The sequence below is a fragment of the Leptopilina heterotoma genome, unplaced genomic scaffold (assembly GCF_015476425.1).
Source record: "Leptopilina heterotoma isolate Lh14 unplaced genomic scaffold, ASM1547642v1 Lhet_60, whole genome shotgun sequence".
Classification (NCBI taxonomy): domain Eukaryota; kingdom Metazoa; phylum Arthropoda; class Insecta; order Hymenoptera; family Figitidae; genus Leptopilina; species Leptopilina heterotoma.
Window position 1 is genome coordinate 7,368,490 of NW_025111138.1, and position 22,030 is coordinate 7,390,519.

Below are 22,030 nucleotides of genomic sequence, written 5' to 3' on the forward strand. Positions count from 1 at the left end.
AAAGAATTTAAATATTTATAAAAATAATTAATTAATTATTCATAAAAAGAATTGAATTCTTTCGAAGATGTTTACAAAAATATTCTTGCGAACTATTTTATTAGAATTTTTTGAAATAACTGAATCTCCAAGAAGAAATTTATTACTTTTAAAAACAATTGAATTCTTGTGATGAATATTGTTAGATTATGAAAATAATTGAATTTTGTAAAGAATTTTATTAAAATGCCTAAAAATAATTAAATTTTCGGGAATAATTTGGATATTTATCGACATAATTGAAATCTTTCGAAGAATTATTTATGTAAATATTTGAATTCTTGAGAAGAATTTTATTAATCTCTAAAAGAATAATTGAATTATTTCAAAAAATATTAATTAAAACTGTATTTAAAATAATTGATTTCTTTCCAACAATTTTATTAAAATATTCCAAAATAATTGAATTCCTGTGAAAAATTCTAATATTTTTGTAAATAATTTAATTCTTCCAAAGAATTTTAAAAAAATTTTTGTTTAAATAATTGATTTTTTCGACTAATTTTATGCAAATTCTAATTTAATTAATTGAATTCCTAAGAAATTTTAATTATTCATGAAAAAAATTGAATTCTTACGAACATTATTAAAAAAAAAAATTCTTGCGAACGATTTTATTAGAATTTTTTGAAATAATTGAATTTCCAAGAAGAAATTTATTACTTTTAAAAATAATTGAATTCTTATGATGAATATTGTTATTTATAAAAATAATTGAATTTTCCAAAGAATTTCATTAAAATGCCTCAAAATAATTGAATTTCCCAGCATAATTTTGTTATTTTTCGACATAATTGCATTTTTTAATAATTTTTTAAATTGAATTTATGTAAATAATTGAATTCTGGAAAAGAATTTTATTAAAATCTAAAAGAATAATTGAATTATTTAAAAAAAAATTAATTTAAATTGTATTTGAAATAATTTATTTCTTTCCAACAATTTTATTCAAGTATTTGAAAATAATTGAATTCCATTGAAAAATTCTAATATTTTTGTAAATAATTTAATTCTGCCAAAGAATTTTAAGAAAACATTTTTTTTTAAATTATTGATTTTTTTGAGGAATTGAAATTAAATTTTTAAGAGTGAATGAGCAATTCCTGTAAAATTTTACTAAAAATAATTGAAATCCTGCAATGAATTTTATTATTTATGAAACTAATTGAATAATTGCTAAGAATTTTATTAAAATTTTCAAAAATAATTGAATTTCTGTAAAGAATTTTATTATTTATGAAAATAATAATTTAATTATTGCGAAAAATTTTATTAAAATGTCTAAAAAGAATTGGATTTATGTGAAAAATTTTGTTATTTATGAAAATAATTGAATTCTTACTAAGAATTTTATCAAAATTTTTTTTAAAAAATTGAATTTCCATGAAAAATATTATTAGTGAAAATGTTTGAATTATTGTGAAGAATTGTATAAAAATTTTGTTAAATAATTGATTTCTCGAAATTTTTTTGAAAATTCTATTCTAAAGTAATTAAATTTCTGTGGAAATTTTATTATTTATGAAAATAATTGAATTTTGCATGAATTTTATCAATTTTTTTTTCAAATAATTAGATTCATTTGCAAAATTTTATGAAAATACTAGATATTGAAAACGATTGAATTTCGAATATTTTTTGAAAATAATTGAATCATTTTAAAGAATTTGATTATAATTTTTGAGAATAGTTTTTGGATCCTTATTATTAGCGAATTTAAAGTACCTAGTAGAAATTCTCAAAAAAATAAATAAATAAAAACAGAAATAGTAGCTTTTAGTGGCTAAAATCTAAATAAAGTACCCAAATAGTAGTATAACGTAAAGAAAGTATAGTAAATAGTAAGTTTTAGTACATAGATGAGTGCAAATCCAGTCAATCAAATAATTTCTATTCAAGTCAATTAAATTGTATTTGCTTCAAATACAGAAATTGATGTTTCAAATATAATGTCTTTGATGTAAATAAAAATTGTTGATTAAAATATAATTTAGTTGATTTAAATAAAAACAACTGCTGGTTCAAATATAATTTATTCGAATTAAAAAAATTTCATGCAAGTAATTTGTGTAAATAAATAATAATAAAATGATGGCAACGTATGTAGACTGTTGGAATAGATGTACAAAAGAGAGCATTTTAATTAATTCTTGGTAACAAGAAAGTTAACATGTATGATCTATATCATAACATAGTTGATGAGTGTCAACTGATGCATCGACCGAACTCTGTCTGCGTAAATGAATACATTCTCTAACACCCTTAATTAAAATGATTACTTTCCTCATTTATATGCATTATCAAGGAACACCTGGGAGTAATTCCAAGAATCTATAAGAATTTATATGTCGACACGCAATGTATTTATGCGCAGATTTATAAATAGCGGCGCGCACATTAAATGCGAAAACACTCTTAAAATATTGTATACAATTGTTCTCATGTAACATTTGTATGCATGTATCATTCACGTTGTAAATGTGCGTGAATACAGTATAGGTACACGTGCTTCAATAGAAAAATTAGTCTCAGTATTTATAAAGTTCTTACAAAATTATTTGTAAAATATTTGTAAAATTTTTTTAACAGAAATACCAGTTGTAAATAAATTAATTCGCACTGGTTCTTCGAATGATATTTATGCATTGAAAAAATATTTATTCGATAAAAATAACCGATTATTTGTCCATTATCAAAAAAATATTTACTTGAATCAAAATAATTTTTATTTGAAAACAAATAAATTTTTTTTAGTTTATAATAAACAGGAAAAAAATTCATTTGTTTCAAACACTGGAAAAAAAATTATTTGATTCAAATAACTGATTACTTGACTATTATTAAATATTTACTTGAATCAAATAATTTTTATTTAAGTCAATTACATTGTATTTGAATCAATAATTTTAGTATTTAGAGCCAATACCATTTAATTGACTCAAATAAAAATTATTTGATTCAAGTAAATATTTAATTGATAATAGTCAAGTAATCGGTTATTTGAATCAAATCATTTTTATTTAAGTCAATTACCTTGTATTTGAATCAATAATTTCAGTATTTAGAGCAAATACCATTGACTCAAATAAAAATTATTTGATTCAAGTAAATATTCAATTGATAATAGTAAAGTAATCAGTTATTTGAATCAAATAATCTTTTCTTCAGTTTATTATCAAAAATAAATATTTACTTGAATCAAATAAATTTTATTCCAGTCAATTAAATGGTATTTGATTCAAATATTGAAATTGTTGATTCAAATACAATTTAATTGACTGAAATAAAATTTATTTGATTCAAGTAAATATTTATTTGATAAAGTATTACATTTATTTAACAAGTATTTCAAGGAAATATTTACTTGAATCAAAAAGATTTTATTTAAGTCAAAAAAATTGTATTTGAACCAATAATTTCAGTATTTGAAGAAATACCATTTAATTGACTCAAGTAAAAATTATTTGATTCAAGTAAATATTTATTTGATAATAGACAGGTAATCAGTTATTTGAAACAAATACATTTTTTTTCCAGTGAATATTAGCTTCAAGTACTGAAATTATTGGTTTAAAAACCAATTTCGTTGATTTATAAATAATAATTATTTGATTGAAGTAAATATTTATGTAGATAAGTACTATGTACATATTATGAAATCTGTTATTTGTAAAGAATACTATTTGATCGATTTAAATAAAAATTATTTTAACAGTCAATTAATCGTTTATTTGAACAAAATAAACTTTTTTCAACGTTTTAAAATTCATATATAATGGAAAATTTTCTAATTACAAATTTAGCTGCATATAACTAAAAATCTAGATGAAACTGGGTATCTAATTTTGTGGTCTCTTCTCACTTTTAACGCAGGAAATTTACATTATCTAGCGTTTCCGCAGTAATTTTATTTTACGAATGATCTAATGTTTCATCAAGCATAAATTTCTCTACTTAAGCCACTGTAGTTAATAGGGTTCTTTCAAATGTAGAGTTTTTTTAAAGAGTCGCACTTTTTAATTTTAGAATTAATTTTAGAATTAAAAAAAATAATGCGTAATAATTTTGAAACTTTTAAATTCCCATGGATTAAATTTGAATTTGATTAAAATATTAAAATGCAATTAAATATTTACGTGAATCAAATAATTTTTATTTGAGTCAATTAAATGACATTTAATTGAATTTATTTAAATTATCAGTTCAAATACGATTTAATTGACTAAAATAAAAATTATTTGATTTAAATAAATATTTTATTTCATAATAGACAAGTAATCGATTATTTTAATCAAATATACATTTTTTTTTAATGAAATTACAATTTATACCAAATATTTAAATGTTATATATAATTTAAAATTAATGTTTAATTATTAATTAACGTTTTATAAATATGAATTCTTATTAATGAAAATAAATTCAAATGGAAAAAAGTAATTTCGCAGTGCAATGAAAAAAATTCCCAAGCGATTTTTTATTCTTTTAAAGGAATTCGAAGCAGAAAAACAATTTTAAAAAAAGGGAAAAACTCGTTAAGGTAACGCCATAAAATCGTCAAAGAGCACACGTCTCAAGTGGTGTCTACAGTTTTTCAAACAAAAGTGTCTGGTGCCTCTGGTGATGAACGCGCGATTTTAATTGCAAAAAAAGAAGTCTTTGAATTTTTATACAATTCTATGCTCAAGTTATATATATCATTTTCATCGAAATAATGCGTTTGTATGTATTAAAATAAAATGAACAGAAATTTATTTAAAAAGTAAATTTAAAAAAAAATTGTGTATTGTTGATAATAAAAATAATTTATTGATTTACTTGTACTCGTATTTACTAATTAATTTAATTTCATTATTATTATTATTAGGGGAACATAGTCTAGGTCGGCCACCTTTTTGACTTTTGTTTATAACTTTTTTTTAAAAATGAATTTGGACAATTGAAGTATATGGTTGGAAAGTCCTGTTTAATAGGAACATTTTTTCTGTACAAAGTAAATTGACAGGTTTAAAAATGAAAAAGTTATAAAGATTTAAAAAAAAAAAAATTTGTAGTCCAGGTTAGCCATTACAGTCAAGGTCGGCCATGTTTAAAATTCAAAGGGCATTAATCGTTAAAAAATAAAATAACATGTTTGGAGTTACGGAAAATTGATTCTTTATTGTTTACAGTTTGTAACTTAATGAAATAACAAAATAATAACAATAAACAATATAAAAAAATAAATATAAATAAAAAAAAGTTTTGCACTAAAATATTAATAAAATTAAATAAAAATATTAATAAGATGATCAATTACATTATGAGTTATACAGAATTGCAGTTTTTGCAAATGAAGTAGCTCGTCCTCAACTTTGCGCATTTTAAACACATAGTGGCCGACCTTGACAGTAAGTAACATTACCGAATTGTTGTAAACAAAAAGAAATACGTTTCGGGATTCGATTTTTTACTTTGTTTTCCTTTCAACCATGAGTCCCACAAATTTTCTGCATACTTGCCTTGACGATTCAATTTGTTTTTTATCTTTTATTAATGGTTTTTCACATTATGCACAAAACTTTTTTTGAGCTTTTTTTGTACCGACGTCACAGAAAACACAATTTTCGATTTTCCGAAAATGTAATTGAACAAAAAGTTAGGTTTCACTAAGACAAGCTTCGACAAAAATGCGCGTAGGTGGCGCTAGTGAACTTGACAAAAAAACGCGAGTGGCCTACCTAGACAGTAGGCCAACCTTGACTACATTCCCCTATTATTATTATTATTATTATTATTATTATTATTAATTAAAAACTGAAGTCAACGATCACTCCGAGTCAGGATATTTGACAAACCGAGTGATAAATTCGTTTATATTATGTTTATTATTATTATGATTATTATTATTTATTAATTTAATTTTACTACTTATTTTTTTACTTACTTTTGGAGTAAAATTAATCTTTAAATTTCAGTAGTTAGAATTCAATAGAGAAAAATTGTGATAAAAAAATGTTAAATTATGTTAAATGTTAGAATTTTTAATTAGTGTTTTTAATGATTTTTTTATTATAAAATGGAAAAAAAATTTTTTGAATCAAATGATAATTTGCCCACAGTTTCGTTTTTAGCTTCCATTAGTTCTTACTCTTTAAGGGTAATACAGAAATTTTATAGGATAACACAGCTTTCTACTATCCAGTCGGTAAATTGGCTTTCACTTTTGTTACCAAAGAGCAGATAAAAATAAATAGCATAGTATCATAGTATCATAAATTAATAACATAGTAACATTTATGCCTTAATTAATATTAGCATATACAATAAAAAATTTACTTGATTCAAATAAACGATTACTTGTCTACTGTCAAATAAATATTTACCTCAATCAAATAATTTTTATTTAAGTCAAATAAATTGTATTCGAATCAATAACTTCAGTATTTGAAGTAAATATCATTTAATTGATTTAAATAAAAATTATTTGATTCAATTTTAAGAAATAAATGAATTTTATGTAAATATTATTGAAAATAATTAAATTCTTTCGAGGAATTCTATTAAAATTGTTTTTAAAAGAATTGAATTTCTACAAAGGATTTTACGATTTTTAAAAATAATTGAATTCTTGCGAAGAATTTTACTATTTTTTATAAAAATAATTGAAATGTTTCGAAGAATTTATTTAAATTTTAGGAAATCTGTAAAGAATTTTATTAAAATGAAGTATATATTCAAATAATTGAATTTTTTCAATTTTTTTGAAGAATATATTTAAAAATTGCATTGAAAGTAATTTAATTTTCATATGGAATTTTTTAAAAATATTTTGAGAATAGTTGAACAATTTTTACAGAATTTTAAATTCTTGTTGAAATTGAATTTTATGGAAATTTTTTAAAATAATTAACTTCTTTCGTGCAATTTTATTTAAATTGAAATAAAAATAATGTAATTCCTGCAAAGAATTTTACTATTTATAAAAATAATTGAATTATTGCGAAGTATTTATTAAAATTTTAGGAAATAATAGAATCTTATGGAAATATTTTAAAATATTTGAATTCTTTAGAGGAATTCGATTAAAATTGTTTTGAAAATAATTGAATTCCTGCAAAGAATTTTACTATTTATATAAATAATTGAATTCTTTTAAAGAATTTTAATAAAATTTTTACTAATAATTGCCTTTTTCGAGAAATTTATTTAAAATTGCGATCCTGTGATAAGTATTATTATTTATAAAAATTGAAAATTTGCAACAAATTTTATTAATATTTTTAAATAATTGAATTGCTGTAAAGATTTTCATTATTTGAAAAAATAATTGAATTTAGGTGAAATATTTTATTTTTTATAAAGATAATTGAAGTTTTGACTCGATTTTTTTTAATTTTGGAACATAATTGAAGTTTTTGGAAGAATTTTATTACTTTTGAAAATAATTGAATTTTTCTGCAATATTTGAAGAGGAAATTGAGTCAAATAAAAATATTTATTTGATAATAGACAAGTAAAATGTTAAAATACTCTTTAAAAATATTTTCTACACATGTATTGGGTTATTTGAATCGAATAAAATTTTTTCAGTTTATTTGATTCAAATAACCGAATACTTATCTAAAAGTATTTAAAAAAACGTTTTATTAATGTTTTATTAATCAAATATAATTTAATTAAGTCAAATAAAAATATATTTGTCACAGAGCATACTAAATAATTTATTTTTTAAAATATAATTTTATTTTGCACAAATAAAAGTTAGTTTGAAACAAGTAAATAATTTAGTAAGCTCTGAGTCAAATATATCTTTTTTCTGGGTGTTGACAATTAATTTTGGTTATTCGAATCAAAAAAATTTTTTCCAGTGAATTATTACAATTTATTAATGTAAATAATTTATATTATTGTAATATTAAGAATTTAGGATAGAATTAATTGTGGCATAAATATTATAATAATTTAAATTTTACTTTAATATTCTAAATTTAAATTGATAAAAGAATATATAAAATTTAATTTAATTGTAAAAATTTGAGAAAAATCCGCAGGCACTTGGTATTTCTAATGAGATATTAATTACCACCCTAATGACTGAAATTAAAAAAATACGAAACTCTTATGTGAACTAAACTTGAATTCTGAATTCGCTATTCATAACTGGTGACTTATAAAAATAAAGGATAGACTCTCATTAAGCAGCAATTAGTGAAAATTACCAAATTTAAAGACAGGAGTTCTCCAAATTTTTTCTATACAATTTATTACAGAATACAAAATATAGAAGTGGGAGAATTCCCCTTCCCCTGTTTTTGAAAGATGCATCAAAGAATCCTAAAATTTTGCAAGGAACCCATCAGTTCAATTTGTTCCTCCGTAGAGTTATTAACTCTCTGACTAATTGGAAATACTCCAAACCAAGTGTAAAAATTCTAGAAAAAAAATTAAGTTTACTCTGTGACTATTTTATTTTACTGAAAATTTAAAGCTACCTCGAAATAAATAACTGGTGAGCTTTGGAATTCGATTTCTATTTTTCAATAAATTTGTAAATTTCAGATAAATAAAATAATTAATTTTTTTAATTAAATAATTAATTCTTGTTAATAATAACGATTTTTTCATGTAATATCAGGTTAAAAAGGGGATTTTAATTATTATTTAAATTTTTAATATATATTTACTTACGAAATCAACTCGATAGAAAACATGTTGTTTAACTCACCTGAAACAAGAAGAAAAGAAAATACGTTAAATTAGAATTATTAATAAAAAAATAAAAAGTGAAAACATATAATAATTTTTACACTGAAAAAAAAATTTATTTGATTCAAATAATTTTTAATTTTAATAATTATTTGATTACTTGACTATTATCAAATAAATATTTACTTGAATCAGATAATTTTGATTTAAGCCAATTAAATGGTATTTGCTTCAAGTACTGAAATTATTGGTTAAAATTCCATTTAATTAATTTAAATAGAAATTATTTGATTCAATAAGTAAATATTTATTTGATAATAGACAAATAATCGGTTATTTGAATCTCAAATAAATTATTTTTCAGTGTTTCTAGCTAATTAATAGCTAAATTAATTATTAATTTATTAATTATTAATAAATTAATAATTAAATTAATTTTTAAAAAAATGAAAATTTCAATTTTTTTGTTGTTGAAATTTTGTATTTTTGAGAACAATATGAAAAAGTTTAATTATTTTGAAGTTACTTTGAATAATTTTTTATAAGTTTAGTAATTAATTAATTTGAATAAAATTTTATTTAAATAAAATAAAATATATACGAAGCAAATAAATAAGTTAGCAAACTCTGAGACAAATAAATTTGAACAATAAGATTATCATATACTATAATTTGTAATGCATTAAATTAAATCACGTTCTTATAAGTACTTATTTTTCAAAGATCAAATGATACAATTTATGTCGAAGGATTTTTTCTTCAAATCTCTGAATAAAAAAGATTTTTAATATTTACTTTAATTGTGAAATTAATCACTTGTACATTCCCTTTTTTGCTGACAATCTCACTCTTATCTAAATGCGACTAATTTAAAACAATGAAGGTGGTTACACTTGTCTTCAGTCGAATAAAAGTATTGGTCAAGTGCTGACAAGCAATTCTTGAATTATTAATTCATTTTAAAGAATTTAATTTTGTTATTTCTGATTTTCATTCAAAAAGAGGTGAGACTATTTACTACTTTATTGAATAGAGTTTCCTTTTTAATTTTTATTTTCTACTTTTTTTTAATCTTATTTTTTTCAGAAGAAATTTTTATACCTTCTGAATGTTTCAAAAGAACGAAATTTATTCACTTCTTATTCATTGGGTCATGTATTAAAAAATAAATTGCACAATTAAATAATAATTAAATATTATTAAATATTTATAATTATTATAATTAAATTATACAAATAATAATTTATAATTTATTCAATTTTGTTTCTCCTTTTCATTGCAACATTAAATTTCGTGTATTCTACAATCAGAACTTATGGAATATACACTGGAAAGAAAATTTATTTAATTCAAATAATCGATTACTTTTCTATTATCAAATAAATATTTACTTGAATCAAATAATTTTTATTGAACGAAAAATAATTGAAATCAAATAAATTGTATTTGAACGAGAAATTTCAATGATTGTTTGAATGAAATAATTTTTTTTCAGTGTATTGTTATAAATTGTCAATTACTCTGTTTTTTCAATATTTTTTGGCAAAAATATATTTTTTCTTAAACATATAAAAAAATAATTTATGAATTTTTTCAGAAAAAATGCGTTCTACAATTTTGCTTTTGGTAGTCGCACTTTTCATTGTAATGATCAATGGAATGTGTCCATGTCCAAGAAACTACGATCCTCTTTGTGGCAGTGATGGAAGAACTTACAACAACCAATGCCTATTTGATTGTGCGCTACGAGAAAGAATTGAAAAAAACGGTAATTTATTTTTTAACTATTAAAAATTATCAGTTTTCATTTTTTTAATAATAAATTCAAGTTGAAAATAATTTAAACGTTCAAATAAATATTATAATCTTTTGTTAATTATAAATATTTTCAAGAAAAAAATTATTACCAACTGCATTATTAAAAAAAAGTAAATAAAAAATTTAGAAATTTTATCATTTTTTTCCAACTATTTATTATTATAATTATAAACTTCATTGAAATTGTTTTCAATTGTTTTTAAATTTTAAATTAAATATTATTCACGAAAAAAGAACTTTACTTTGAACAGTGAAAACACAGGAAGAAAAAATTATTTGAATAAAAAAACCGATTAGTTGTCTATATTATCAAATAAATATTTACTTGAATAAAATAATTTTTATTTAAATCAATTAAATGGTATTTGCTTTAAATATTTAAATTATTGGTTTAAATACCATTTAATTATTGATTTAAATAAAAATTATTTGATTCAAGAAAATATTTAATTGATAATAGTCGAAGTAATCGATTATTTGAATCAAATAAATCTTTTTTCAGTTGTAAGTTTTTCTGGAACAACAAAAGTTTTAACTGAAACTACCAAAAATTTTGATAATAATAGTAAAATTTGTAATCTGTAAATGTTTCAGACGAAACGTTTTTTCCTTGTTTAAAAATTTAATTGATATTTCTTTCTAATTCTGCGTTAAATTTGTATTTAAATTAATTTATATAAAATTTGTATTTGAAGAAGAAATAAATACATTTCGTTTATTTAAACGTTTAAAATTTTAAACACATTTGATTAAATTAATCTATAGGAAAATTTTTATCCTAATTTTTATATTGAAAAAAGAATTTTTTCATTCACTGAAAAAAAATGTATTTGATTCAAATAACCGATTAATTGTCTATTATTAAATAAATATTCACCTTGAATCAAATAATTTTTATTTCAATCAATTAAATGATATTTGCTTCCAATAATAAAGTTATTGGTTCAAATACAATCAAAATACATTCATTTGATTCAAGTAAAAATTAATTAATTCAAGTAAAAATTATTTGATTCAAGTAAAAATTAATTAATTCAAGTAAAAATTATTTGATTCAAATAAAAATTAATTAATTCAAGTAAAAATTTTTTGATTTAAGTAAATATTTGATAATAGACAAGAAATCGTTTATTTGAATCAAATAAATTTTTTTTCCACTGAAGCAAAAACGAAACAAAATTTAATCAAAATTCGACCATTTTTTGTATTATAATTATGACGTCATATTATAAAATTTAAATTTCTCCTATAATCACGTCATCATTAAATCAATTTTTTTTATCAAAAAATTTCACGAAACCAACAAAACAGTCGATCATTGTCAAATCATGATAATCGTTAAATCAGTTTTTTTCCGATTTTCATTTTACATTAAAAATATTATTTCCAGACAGAGACGATAAGAAAAATTGATTATTTATTTATATTCTATTGTTTTTTTTTCAGAGCCCATAATAACAGTTGTCAGTCACACTCCATGTTTCAAGTATATGCCTCTTCACGGATTTGGAAATGATTATTTATATGAATAATTTAAATTAAATTAATTACTTTTAATTTTATTATAAATTACATTTGTGTATAACTAAATATATGTATATATGTATGTTTTTCGAAAAAAAAGTTTAAGACTACACTGATAATGAATTTATTCGATTCAAGTAAATTACTTGTCTATTTATTTGATAGTAGAAATGGTTTATTTGAATTAAATAAATTTTTTTTCAGTGTAATATTTATATTTTTATAATAATTTTTATATAAATATATTTACATTTTTATGTGAACTTAAAAAAATATTTTTTAATAAATTTAATGTTTGTTTAATTTACGTTGCTTCAATGATAAAAATTATTCGTTTCAATAAAAATAAATTAGTTCAAGTAAATATTTATTTGATAGACGATTATTTAGATCAAATGGATTTTCTTCCAGTATCATATTAGATAGCAAAGTATCAACAGTATATTATAAAATTTAAAATATTTTCAAATAAAAAATTTTTTAACAATAAAAATAATTAATTAATATTTATTCCATTATCGAAAATTTGTGATATAGAAAAATTCATTAATCAAAATCGATTATGTGTACGAAAAAAATATTAGATAATAAATTTTAATTGTAGTGTTAGTTAAGTTATTACTGTTTGCAATTTCTAAATAAAAAAATTACTTGAATAAGGGATTTTTTTAATGAATCATTTTTAATATTCCTCCATTTACCTGTATTCGCATTTATTCCTGTATTTATAAGCTGAAAAAAAAATTATTTGATTCAAATAATCGATTTTATTTGTCTATTATCAAATAAATATTTACTTGAATCAAATAATTTTTATTTAAATCAATTAAATTACGATTTAATTGACTTAAATAAAAATTATTTGATTCAAGTAAATATTTAATTGATAAGTCAAGTAATCGATTATTTGAATCAAATCAAATTTTTTTCTCGTATTTATTTCTTGTATTTATTTCTGTATACCCAGACAAAAATTTAATTTAAATCAAATACAATTTACTTGGGTCAAATAAAAGTATTTTTGTCTTAGAGAAAATTAAACTAAATTATTTATTTAAATTTAATTTAAATTTTTTTCGAGGTAAATAAAATTTTTATTTGAACAAAATAAAATTTTATTTGTGACAATTAAAATTTTTTTTTAAAACCAAATAAAATTTTATTTAAACCAATTAAAATTTTTTTCAAACCAAATAAAATTTTATTTAAACCAATGAAATTTTTTTTTAAACCAAATAAAAAAGTTTAGTTTGCTCTCAGTAAAATATATTTTTATCTTGGTGTATTTGTTTCAGTATTCGTATAATAGAGTAGAAGTTATTATAAAGCAAATTGTGTTTTATTAATAAAACGATAGTCATCACGTCATCAAGATATGTAATCAAACTACAATAATCGCACATGTTTCGCAGTTAACAATTTCTGGAATGTTCAGCACTAGTATATAATACCGTTGTTGCAATTGAGTGCGTTGTAACTTTTTCACGGTGTGCAGTGCCCACTTGCCCAGAGTGATTTATCTAACGGTGCGCCCTTAAGGTTATATACCCAACAAAAGTTTTTTTTTTCTATAAATTAAAAGAAAATTATCAACGTTTTTTTTTTTATTTTCTTTTTTTGCTAAACCTCAACACAGTGGAGGACTAATTTTCAATCACGATTTCACAAAGATCAGATAAAATCACTTCACGATTGTTGAAATTGAAAATATAAATCCCTACACAATAGGAGAAAAAAGCAGAGACAAATTCAAGCAAATATAAATTGGTTTTGAATTAATAATTTTTTAAAATTTTTATTTATTCTATTTCTTTTCGGTAATTATTTTAATTATGCAACAGGGTTGGAACAATAATTTTATTTTGTATTTTCCTCATTTCTATAAAAGAAAATTCAAAAGGAGATCAATTATAAGAACAAAGATATTTTTAGAAACAAAAATTTCATTGACAGGAGTGAATTATTTAAAAAATAAAATTAATTACTGTAGTTAACATTCGTCGATTATTTAAAAAAATTTCGATAAAATTTTTCTAAAAAATTTAATTAATTTAAATACGATTTAAAGAAATTTCAGTTATTTCTAAATTTTTTAATTATTTCTTTATAAAAATCCAATTATTTATTTTAAAACTGTAAAAATTTCAACTATTTCAATATTTTCAATTACTTGTTTATTAAAAAATCAATTAACATTAAAAATAGAATTGAAATTTTTTAAAAAGTTATAAATAAATAATAAAATAAAATTCAATTAGGTAAATATATCATTAATTTAAAAAATTCAATTACTTTTAATAAATTTAATAAAATTCAATTATTTCAATATTTTCAATTATTTAAAAAAAATAGAATTGAAATAATTTGCAAAAGTGAATAAAAGAAATAAAATAAATACATTAAATATAAAATTCTTTTTAAAAATTAAATTATTTTTAATAAAATTTAAGAAAATTTCATATATTTCAATATTTTCAATTCTTTGGTTAATAAAAAATTTAATTATCTTTGAAAAATAGAATTGAAATAATTTTGAGACGTAAATAAAAGAAATAAAATAAAATTCAATACAATAAAGATAAAATTCTTTTTAAAAATTATATTAATTTTTAATAGAATTTAAGAAAAATTCAATTATTTCAATATTTTCAATTCTTTGGTTAATAAAAAATTCAATCATCTTTAAAAAATAGAATTGAAATAATTTGGAAATGCAAATAAAAGAAATAAAGTAAAATTCTTTTAAAAATATAATTATTTTTAATAGAATTTTAGAAAATTTCAATTATTCTAAAATTTTCAATTACTTGTTTCTTAAAAATTCAATTATCATAGAATTGAACGAAGTAATAAACATGTTAATATGTAACTGTTTGGAAATTAAATTCTATTTTTAATTAATTAATTAACTAATTAATGTCACAAAATCCCCATTAATTTGCTTTAATTAAAAATTCAATTATCATAGAATTGAACTAAGTAATGAAAACTTTAATATGTAACTCTTTGGAAATTAAATTATTTTCAATTAATTAATTAACTAATTGATGTCACAAAATTTCTATTAATTTGCTATTTTTTTAATTCAAGTGTTGAAGAATGAAATTAAAAGTTCTCAAATACTTGATTTTTTCGAAAATTTTATTAAAACTTTTTAAACTTTATAATTTTTGTAGTAAATAATTTATTATTATTATCTTTTTCAAGGAAATTGTAATTATGAAAAATTTTGGTTTGACTCCTTCTGAAATTCAATTATTTTTGAAAATTGCAACTGTCATGATATTGTTTCAAAATTTTTTGTGATTCAAAAAATTTTAAGGTTGAAAAAAATTCTAGTCTAGATTTTTGTTTTCTCTTTTACTGTACCAATTTTTATTTTCACTCTAATTTTAACATGTGCTTTAATAAATTTTTATTTTCACTTTCATTTTTGCTTTGATAGTAATTTTTTTTATTTCCACTTTAAGAAATTTGTACTTCCACTATGATAGATTTTTTAAAAATTTATGAAAGTGGAATTAAAAATCTACCAAAGTGAAATTGAACGAGAAAATAAAAATTTTTCAATGTGAAAATGAAAGAGAAAATAAAAATTTTTAAATGTGAAAATGGAAGAGAAAATAAAAAATTTCCAATGTGAAAATGAAAGAGAAAATAAAAATCGATCAAAGTAAAAATGATTGCAAAAATAAAAATCTATAAAAGTATAAATGAAAATGAAAATGAAAGTCAAAGTGCAAAATAAATTACATAATCCACCTCCAGATTTAAAAAAAATTAATTCTAACGAGTGCAAAGCTTGCGATTATTATAATATAATAATTAATTAAATTAATTTTAATATTAATATTTATATTAAAATTTAAAATTTTAATAATTACAACAGTTAATTCTGATTAAATAAAATCTAAATAAATAAAAAACTCAATTTATTGAGAGAATATTTCCTCTCCTAACTTCCATTGGTTTTGAAACAATGAAAAATCTCTTTAAATGAAAATAAATGGATCTATCCCTTGCGGTGTGTAGTATACCATTTAACCAGTTTTCACTGTTGTTTTATTTTTATTCCAATTTATTCGCATAGTGGAACAAATGACAGGGGGGGGGGGTCTTTAAATTAATTCGTTGTTTAAGAAAGTTGAATAAAAACGTGTGCAATAAATAATAAAAGTGTACAATATATATACATACATAAATATATTGTGTTAGCTGCGGAATAAAATATCAACCTGTCGACTTAATTGAAGCCTACAAATGTTGATTACACATTATGCTTACAGCCAATTTGCGATTCGTTTCGCAAGATGATTTTCACTATAACGCTGTGTTGTATGGATGTTCATACACACCAGCATTAACAAATGACATATTTAAAATTTATTATGCATTTTATAAATTACTGTAACGGGATTTATGAAAATTCTCCTCTGCAAATTAGATAAATTTTTTATACTCGCGTTTTTGGTTTATGATCTATTAAAATTTTATACAGAATTTTAGTTGTTGTATGCTATTTATATTTTAGTATCGAATTTATTTTCCGAAATACAGGGTGTCTACTATTTTCGTCCAACAAAATTCCCGTTTATTTCCCGGCTTTTTCCTCATTTTTTTCTCATCAAATTGTTTGCGTAGAATATTATTAAAATTTTTGAAAATACATATTTTATTAAAATTTCCCAAAACAATTAAATTATTTCTAAGAATTTTAATAAAATTCTTCGAAACGATTCATTTACTTACTTAAATTTTTTTTTTTTTATAAATTTCTTTGCAAATATTCAATTATTTTATAAACAATAAAATGTTCACAGCAATGCACTTATTTAGGACACAATTGTCATAAAATTTTCAAAAAATTTCTAATACATAAAAAAAGTTTAATAAAATTCTTCGCAAAAATTCAATTATTTTTATAAATAATAAAAGTCTTCTCAGGAATTTAATTATTTTTAAAAATTTTCATAAAATTCGTTGTACGAATTCAATTATTTTTAATACAATTTATTTTAAATTATTTCTTCGAAAAATAAAAATTATTATTACAAATTTTTTTAAAATTCTTAAAAAGAATTCAATTATTTAAAAAAAAATTGATTTAATTTGTTTATTAAAAGTTAATAATTATTTTTAATAGATTCTTAATTAAATTAAATTTTTCCAGGTTTTTAAAACTACAGTTATATTTTACAAAATTTTTAATTCAAACCTTTTTGAAATTAAACAACTTATAAAAAATTGTTATAAAACATGAAGAAATCGATCACTCCGAGTCTTCGACTCGGAGCAATCGATATCTTCATGTTTTATATAATATATAATATAATAATTAAAAATGACCGACTGATAAAATCATTATTTTACATTATAAGAATATTGTTATTGTAACTTATTCAAAATTACTTTCATCACTTCAATTCAATTATTGTTTTCCAGAATTTTCAACTAAAATTCTTCTTTAAATTAATTATTCATTCATTTTTAATAATTTTTGAAAAATTTCTTTGAAAATTTTCAAATCCTTTTGTTCACAATTCACTTTTACAAAATTCCATCGATTATTCAGAAATTCTTTAATCAAATATATATTAGAAAATAAAAACCTCAAATAACTTAAAAAAAATTTAATTGGACTTTTTCAAAAAAATTTAATCTACACAATTTTCAGTTAAAGGTATGAAAAATTCACACATTCAAAGATTATAACTTGAAACCTTTTCAAAATTCAATTATTATCTAAAATTTTAACTGAAATTCATATTTGAATTAATTATTATTAGGAAATTCTACGACAATTCAATTATTTAAATACAAAAAAAATAATTTATTGAAGAATTGAATGTTTTTTAAAATTGAACTCTCATTTAAATAATTTTTACAACAAATTTTTAAATAGGTAATTAAAATTCATCTGACGAATTTCAAATTTTCAATCAAATTTTTTAAAATAGTTTCATTTTTCGAGAAATGAGATTAAAAATGTATTAAAAATAATTGAATCTCTGTAAAAAATTTGATTGAATTGAGAAAAGTTTTTAAAAATAATTGAAATTTTGCTAAAAATTTTATTAAAATTTTTGAAAATAATTGAAAAATTGCCAAGAATTTTATTAAAATTTTTGAAAATATTTGAATTTTTGGAGAAACATTTTAATTTTTATAAAGATAATTGAAATTTTGAAGATAATTTTTTTAAACATTTGAAAATAATTGAATTTCTGCAAAGAATTTTATTTTTACTTTTGAAAATAATTGAATTCTTGAGACGAATTTTTTAATATTTCTTTTTAAATAACTAATTATTTTTAATACAAAAATAAATAATTTATTGAATAATTAAATGTTTCTCAAAATTGAATTCTCATAAAGAATTTTATCAATAAATTTTTAAATAGGTAATTAAAATTCTTTTGACGAATTTCAATAAAATTTTTAAGAATAATTTCATTTTTCGAGAAATTTGATTAAAATTGTATTAAAAATAATTGCATCTCTGTGAAAAATTTCATTGAATTGAGAAAAGATTTTAAAAGTAATTGAAATTTTGACAAGAATTTTATTAAAATGTTTGAAAATAATTAAAATATTGCCAAGAATATTATTAAAATTTTTGAAAATAATTGAATTTTTGGAGAAAAATTTTAATATTTATAAAGATAATTGAAATTTTGACGATAATTTTTTTAAACTTTTGAAAATAATTGAATTCTTGAAACGAATTTTTTAATAATATTTCTTTTTAAATACCTAATTGAATTCTTTTGTGAAATTTTATTGAATTAGTAAATATTGAAAATAATTGAATTTTGATAAATTATAGAAATTAATGAAATTTCTACGAAGAATTCTATTAAAATTATTTTGGAAAAAATTGAATTGTTAAAAAGAATTTCATTAAAATTTTTGAAAATAATTTAATTCTTTCAAGAAATGTAAATAAAAATGTATTGACAATAATACTTATATTCTAATAAATAAATAATAGGAAAGATTTTTAATTTTAAAATAATTGAATTTCTTTGATGAATTTAAATAAAATTTTTAAGAATAATTGTACATTTTTCATGATCCACAAGTTTTGAACGTTCAAATGAACAAAATATTTTGTATTAAAAATATTTTCATAAATTACTGATTCGATTAAAAATTTAAAACTTTAATTCTACGTTTAAAAACTTTAAAAATGAATTTTTTTGATAGTGACTCAAAATTATTGTAATAAAAATTGAATTTGAAGAAGAAATAAATAAATTTCGTTCATTTGAACGCTCAGAACTTTAGGATCATCATTTTTCGAGAAATTTCAATAAAATTGTATTAAAAATAATTAAAATTTTGCGATGAGTTTTATTATATTTATGAAAATAATTGTAAATCTGTAAATTTTTTTATTATTTATGAAAATAATTGAATTAGTGCGAAGAAAAATTGTAAAGTCTAAATTTGAAAGAAAGAGTGGTATAATTTCAAAGAATATAAATAAATTATAAAATCAATGGACAAAAAGGGTCAATTTTATAAAAATCAGCCACGTACTTAAAAAAAAGGTTATTTAAATTTAATTTTTTAATTATTTTTTTAAATCTTTTTTTTAATTTAAAATAGTTGCACTTTAATTTTGCAAAGTGAGAGTGTCATCTGTCTACGATAATTAAACGAGAGTAAAGAAGATCGGATCGACTTGTGGATGGCCTTGGGCAACCTTGCTGTACGGACTTCTTCTTGGATGAGAGTCGATCGTTAACTGTTTCAATCGACTCCCCAAGATCGCGACACTAAATTTATGGGAACACTTGTGTACTAGTACTGACCTTGAATTACCACAAGCAGCATCAGAGCGAAAGGAGAGGAAAAAATCCCCTAAAGCCCTTAATACACTCCATATATTTACTAACACGATTAATAAACATTTTTTTTTAATTACATACTTCCACGTGTCATTCCAGAATAAAACTCTTGCAGTGAATTTCAACTTCACGCTAATTATATATACACTTCTAGAAAATAGTATACACTCAATATAATTATTATACAAGTACAATTATACAAGTAATATAATTACTGAACTAATATAATTACTAAACTTGTGTATCATAATTGAAATACTTTGTATACAGTAAAGATGTATATAAATAAAATTAAATAAAATAAAGAAAAAAAAGTACCGAATCAATTATAATTAACATAAATGCAGGCCTCGGATCTTCATGTAATTAATTTTCTATTTCCAGGGTGTTTACTAACCAGGAAAAATCGGGAATTTTATGCCAAATCGGGAATTTTTTCATTAAATTAAAAATAGTTTTATTATTTTAATTTGTTTTTAAAAAATCGCTTTTTATTTCAATTTTTATAAATATTAATTACTCTAAAACAAATTAAATTTTGAAGTAATTACAAATCATTGAAGAAATTTAATTATTTTCAAAAGTAGTAAAATTTTATACTTCTCAGAAATTCAATTATTTACAAAAATTTTAATAAAATTCTTGGCAATATTTCAATTATTTTCAAAAATTTTAATAAAATTCTCGTCAAAATTTCAATTATTTTCAAAAACTTTCCTCAATTCAATAATTTTTAATATCTACAACTTTAATAAAAATTTCTAAAAGAATTCAATTAGTTAAAAAAAATTTTAATAAAATTCTACGCACAAACATTTCATTATTTTTATAAATAATGAAAATTTCACAGAAATTCAATTATTTACAAAGTATTTTCATATATTATTCAATTATTTTCATGAATAATAAAACTCAATGCTGAATTTAAATTATTCTTAATAGAATTTTAATGGAATTTCTCGAAAAAAGTTATTATTCTTAAAAATCTTATTAAAAGTTATCAAAGAAATTTAATTATTTTAATAACCTTTGCTACAATTTATTTATTAGAATTATTATTTTCAATACATTTTTAATCGAATTTCTTTAAAGAATAAAATTATTTTCCAAAATTTTAATGAAATTCTTTGCGTAGCAATTATTCTTAAAGATTTTATTAAAATTTGTCAAGAGAATTAAATGATTAAAAAAATTTGTTAGTAAAATTCTTTATGAAAATTCAATTTTAAGAAACATTCAGTTGTTTAATATAATATTTATTTTTATAGTTAAATAATTAAATTATTCTCGTAGAATTTTCTAATAAAAATTGATTTGAAAATGAATTTGAAATTAAAATCTTTGAATATTTGAACTTTTTATACTTTTAATTAAGAGTTCTATAGAAATAGTTTTTTTCAATAAGTTTAATGGAATTTTTTTTTAATTATTTCAAGTTTTTAATTTCTAATATATTCAATTGAATTTTTTTGTATGAATGTTTGCAAAGAATTTTATATACATTTTTTAAAATAATTGAATCCTTTAGTAGAATTACATTAAATTTTTTTTAAATAATTGAATTCTTTCGAAGAATTTTAATAAAATTTTTAAGAATGATTTTTATTTTTCGAAGAATTCATTTAAAATAATTTAAATCCTGCGAAAATGATTTTTTTATTTATAAAAATAATATTGTATTTCTGCGTAGAATTTTGATATTTATAATAATAATTGAATTTCTCCGAAGAATTCTGTAAAAAAAATTTTTAATTTTTAAATAATTTAATTCTTAATAAGAATTTTGTTCTTTATGAAAATATTTGAATTCTTACGAAGAATTTTGTTATTTATAAAGATAACTGAATTTTTGGCAGGTACTTTATTAAAATTTTTGAAAATAATAGAATTTTTGCGAAGAACTTTATGATAAGTTTTGAAAATAATTGAATTTCTGCGAAGAATTTTATAAAAAAAAATTTTTTTAATAATTAAATTCCTCCGAAGAACTTTGTTCTTGATGATAATAATAATAATTAAATTTTGTTATTTATCAAGATTTTTGTTAGGTTAGGTAGAATTTTATTAAAATTTTTTTTTGAATAATTGAATTCTTTTGGAAAATTTTA

General features: G+C 19.7%; 2 protein-coding genes and 1 long non-coding RNA gene across 4 annotated transcripts in view; 1 reads left to right on the top strand and 2 right to left on the bottom strand.

The window, feature by feature from the left end:
• The window catches only part of LOC122509461 (rhotekin-like), a 106,496-nt gene that overhangs the window by 50,301 nt on the left and 34,165 nt on the right, over positions 1–22,030 (bottom strand). The window lies entirely within an intron of this gene.
• Positions 8,327–9,575, bottom strand: LOC122509463. Its single transcript, XR_006302357.1, has 3 exons — positions 9,523–9,575; positions 8,710–8,746; positions 8,327–8,453 (listed from the first exon to the last, which is right to left on the bottom strand). It is a non-coding gene; the product is annotated as an uncharacterized LOC122509463 (long non-coding RNA).
• On the top strand, positions 8,405–12,287 carry LOC122509462 (serine protease inhibitor dipetalogastin-like). 2 transcript variants are annotated; one of them, XM_043623573.1, is made up of 3 exons: positions 8,405–8,530; positions 10,325–10,495; positions 11,992–12,287. In XM_043623573.1, the coding sequence occupies exons 2-3, from the start codon at positions 10,330–10,332 to the stop codon at positions 12,075–12,077; spliced, it is 252 nt and encodes an 83-aa protein (XP_043479508.1). In that variant the 5' UTR covers positions 8,405–8,530; positions 10,325–10,329; the 3' UTR covers positions 12,078–12,287. The 2 variants fall into 2 exon arrangements, with proteins under 2 accessions (XP_043479508.1, XP_043479507.1); XM_043623572.1 differs by lacking the exon at positions 8,405–8,530 and adding an exon at positions 9,577–9,731 and having other exon boundaries at positions 11,992–12,258.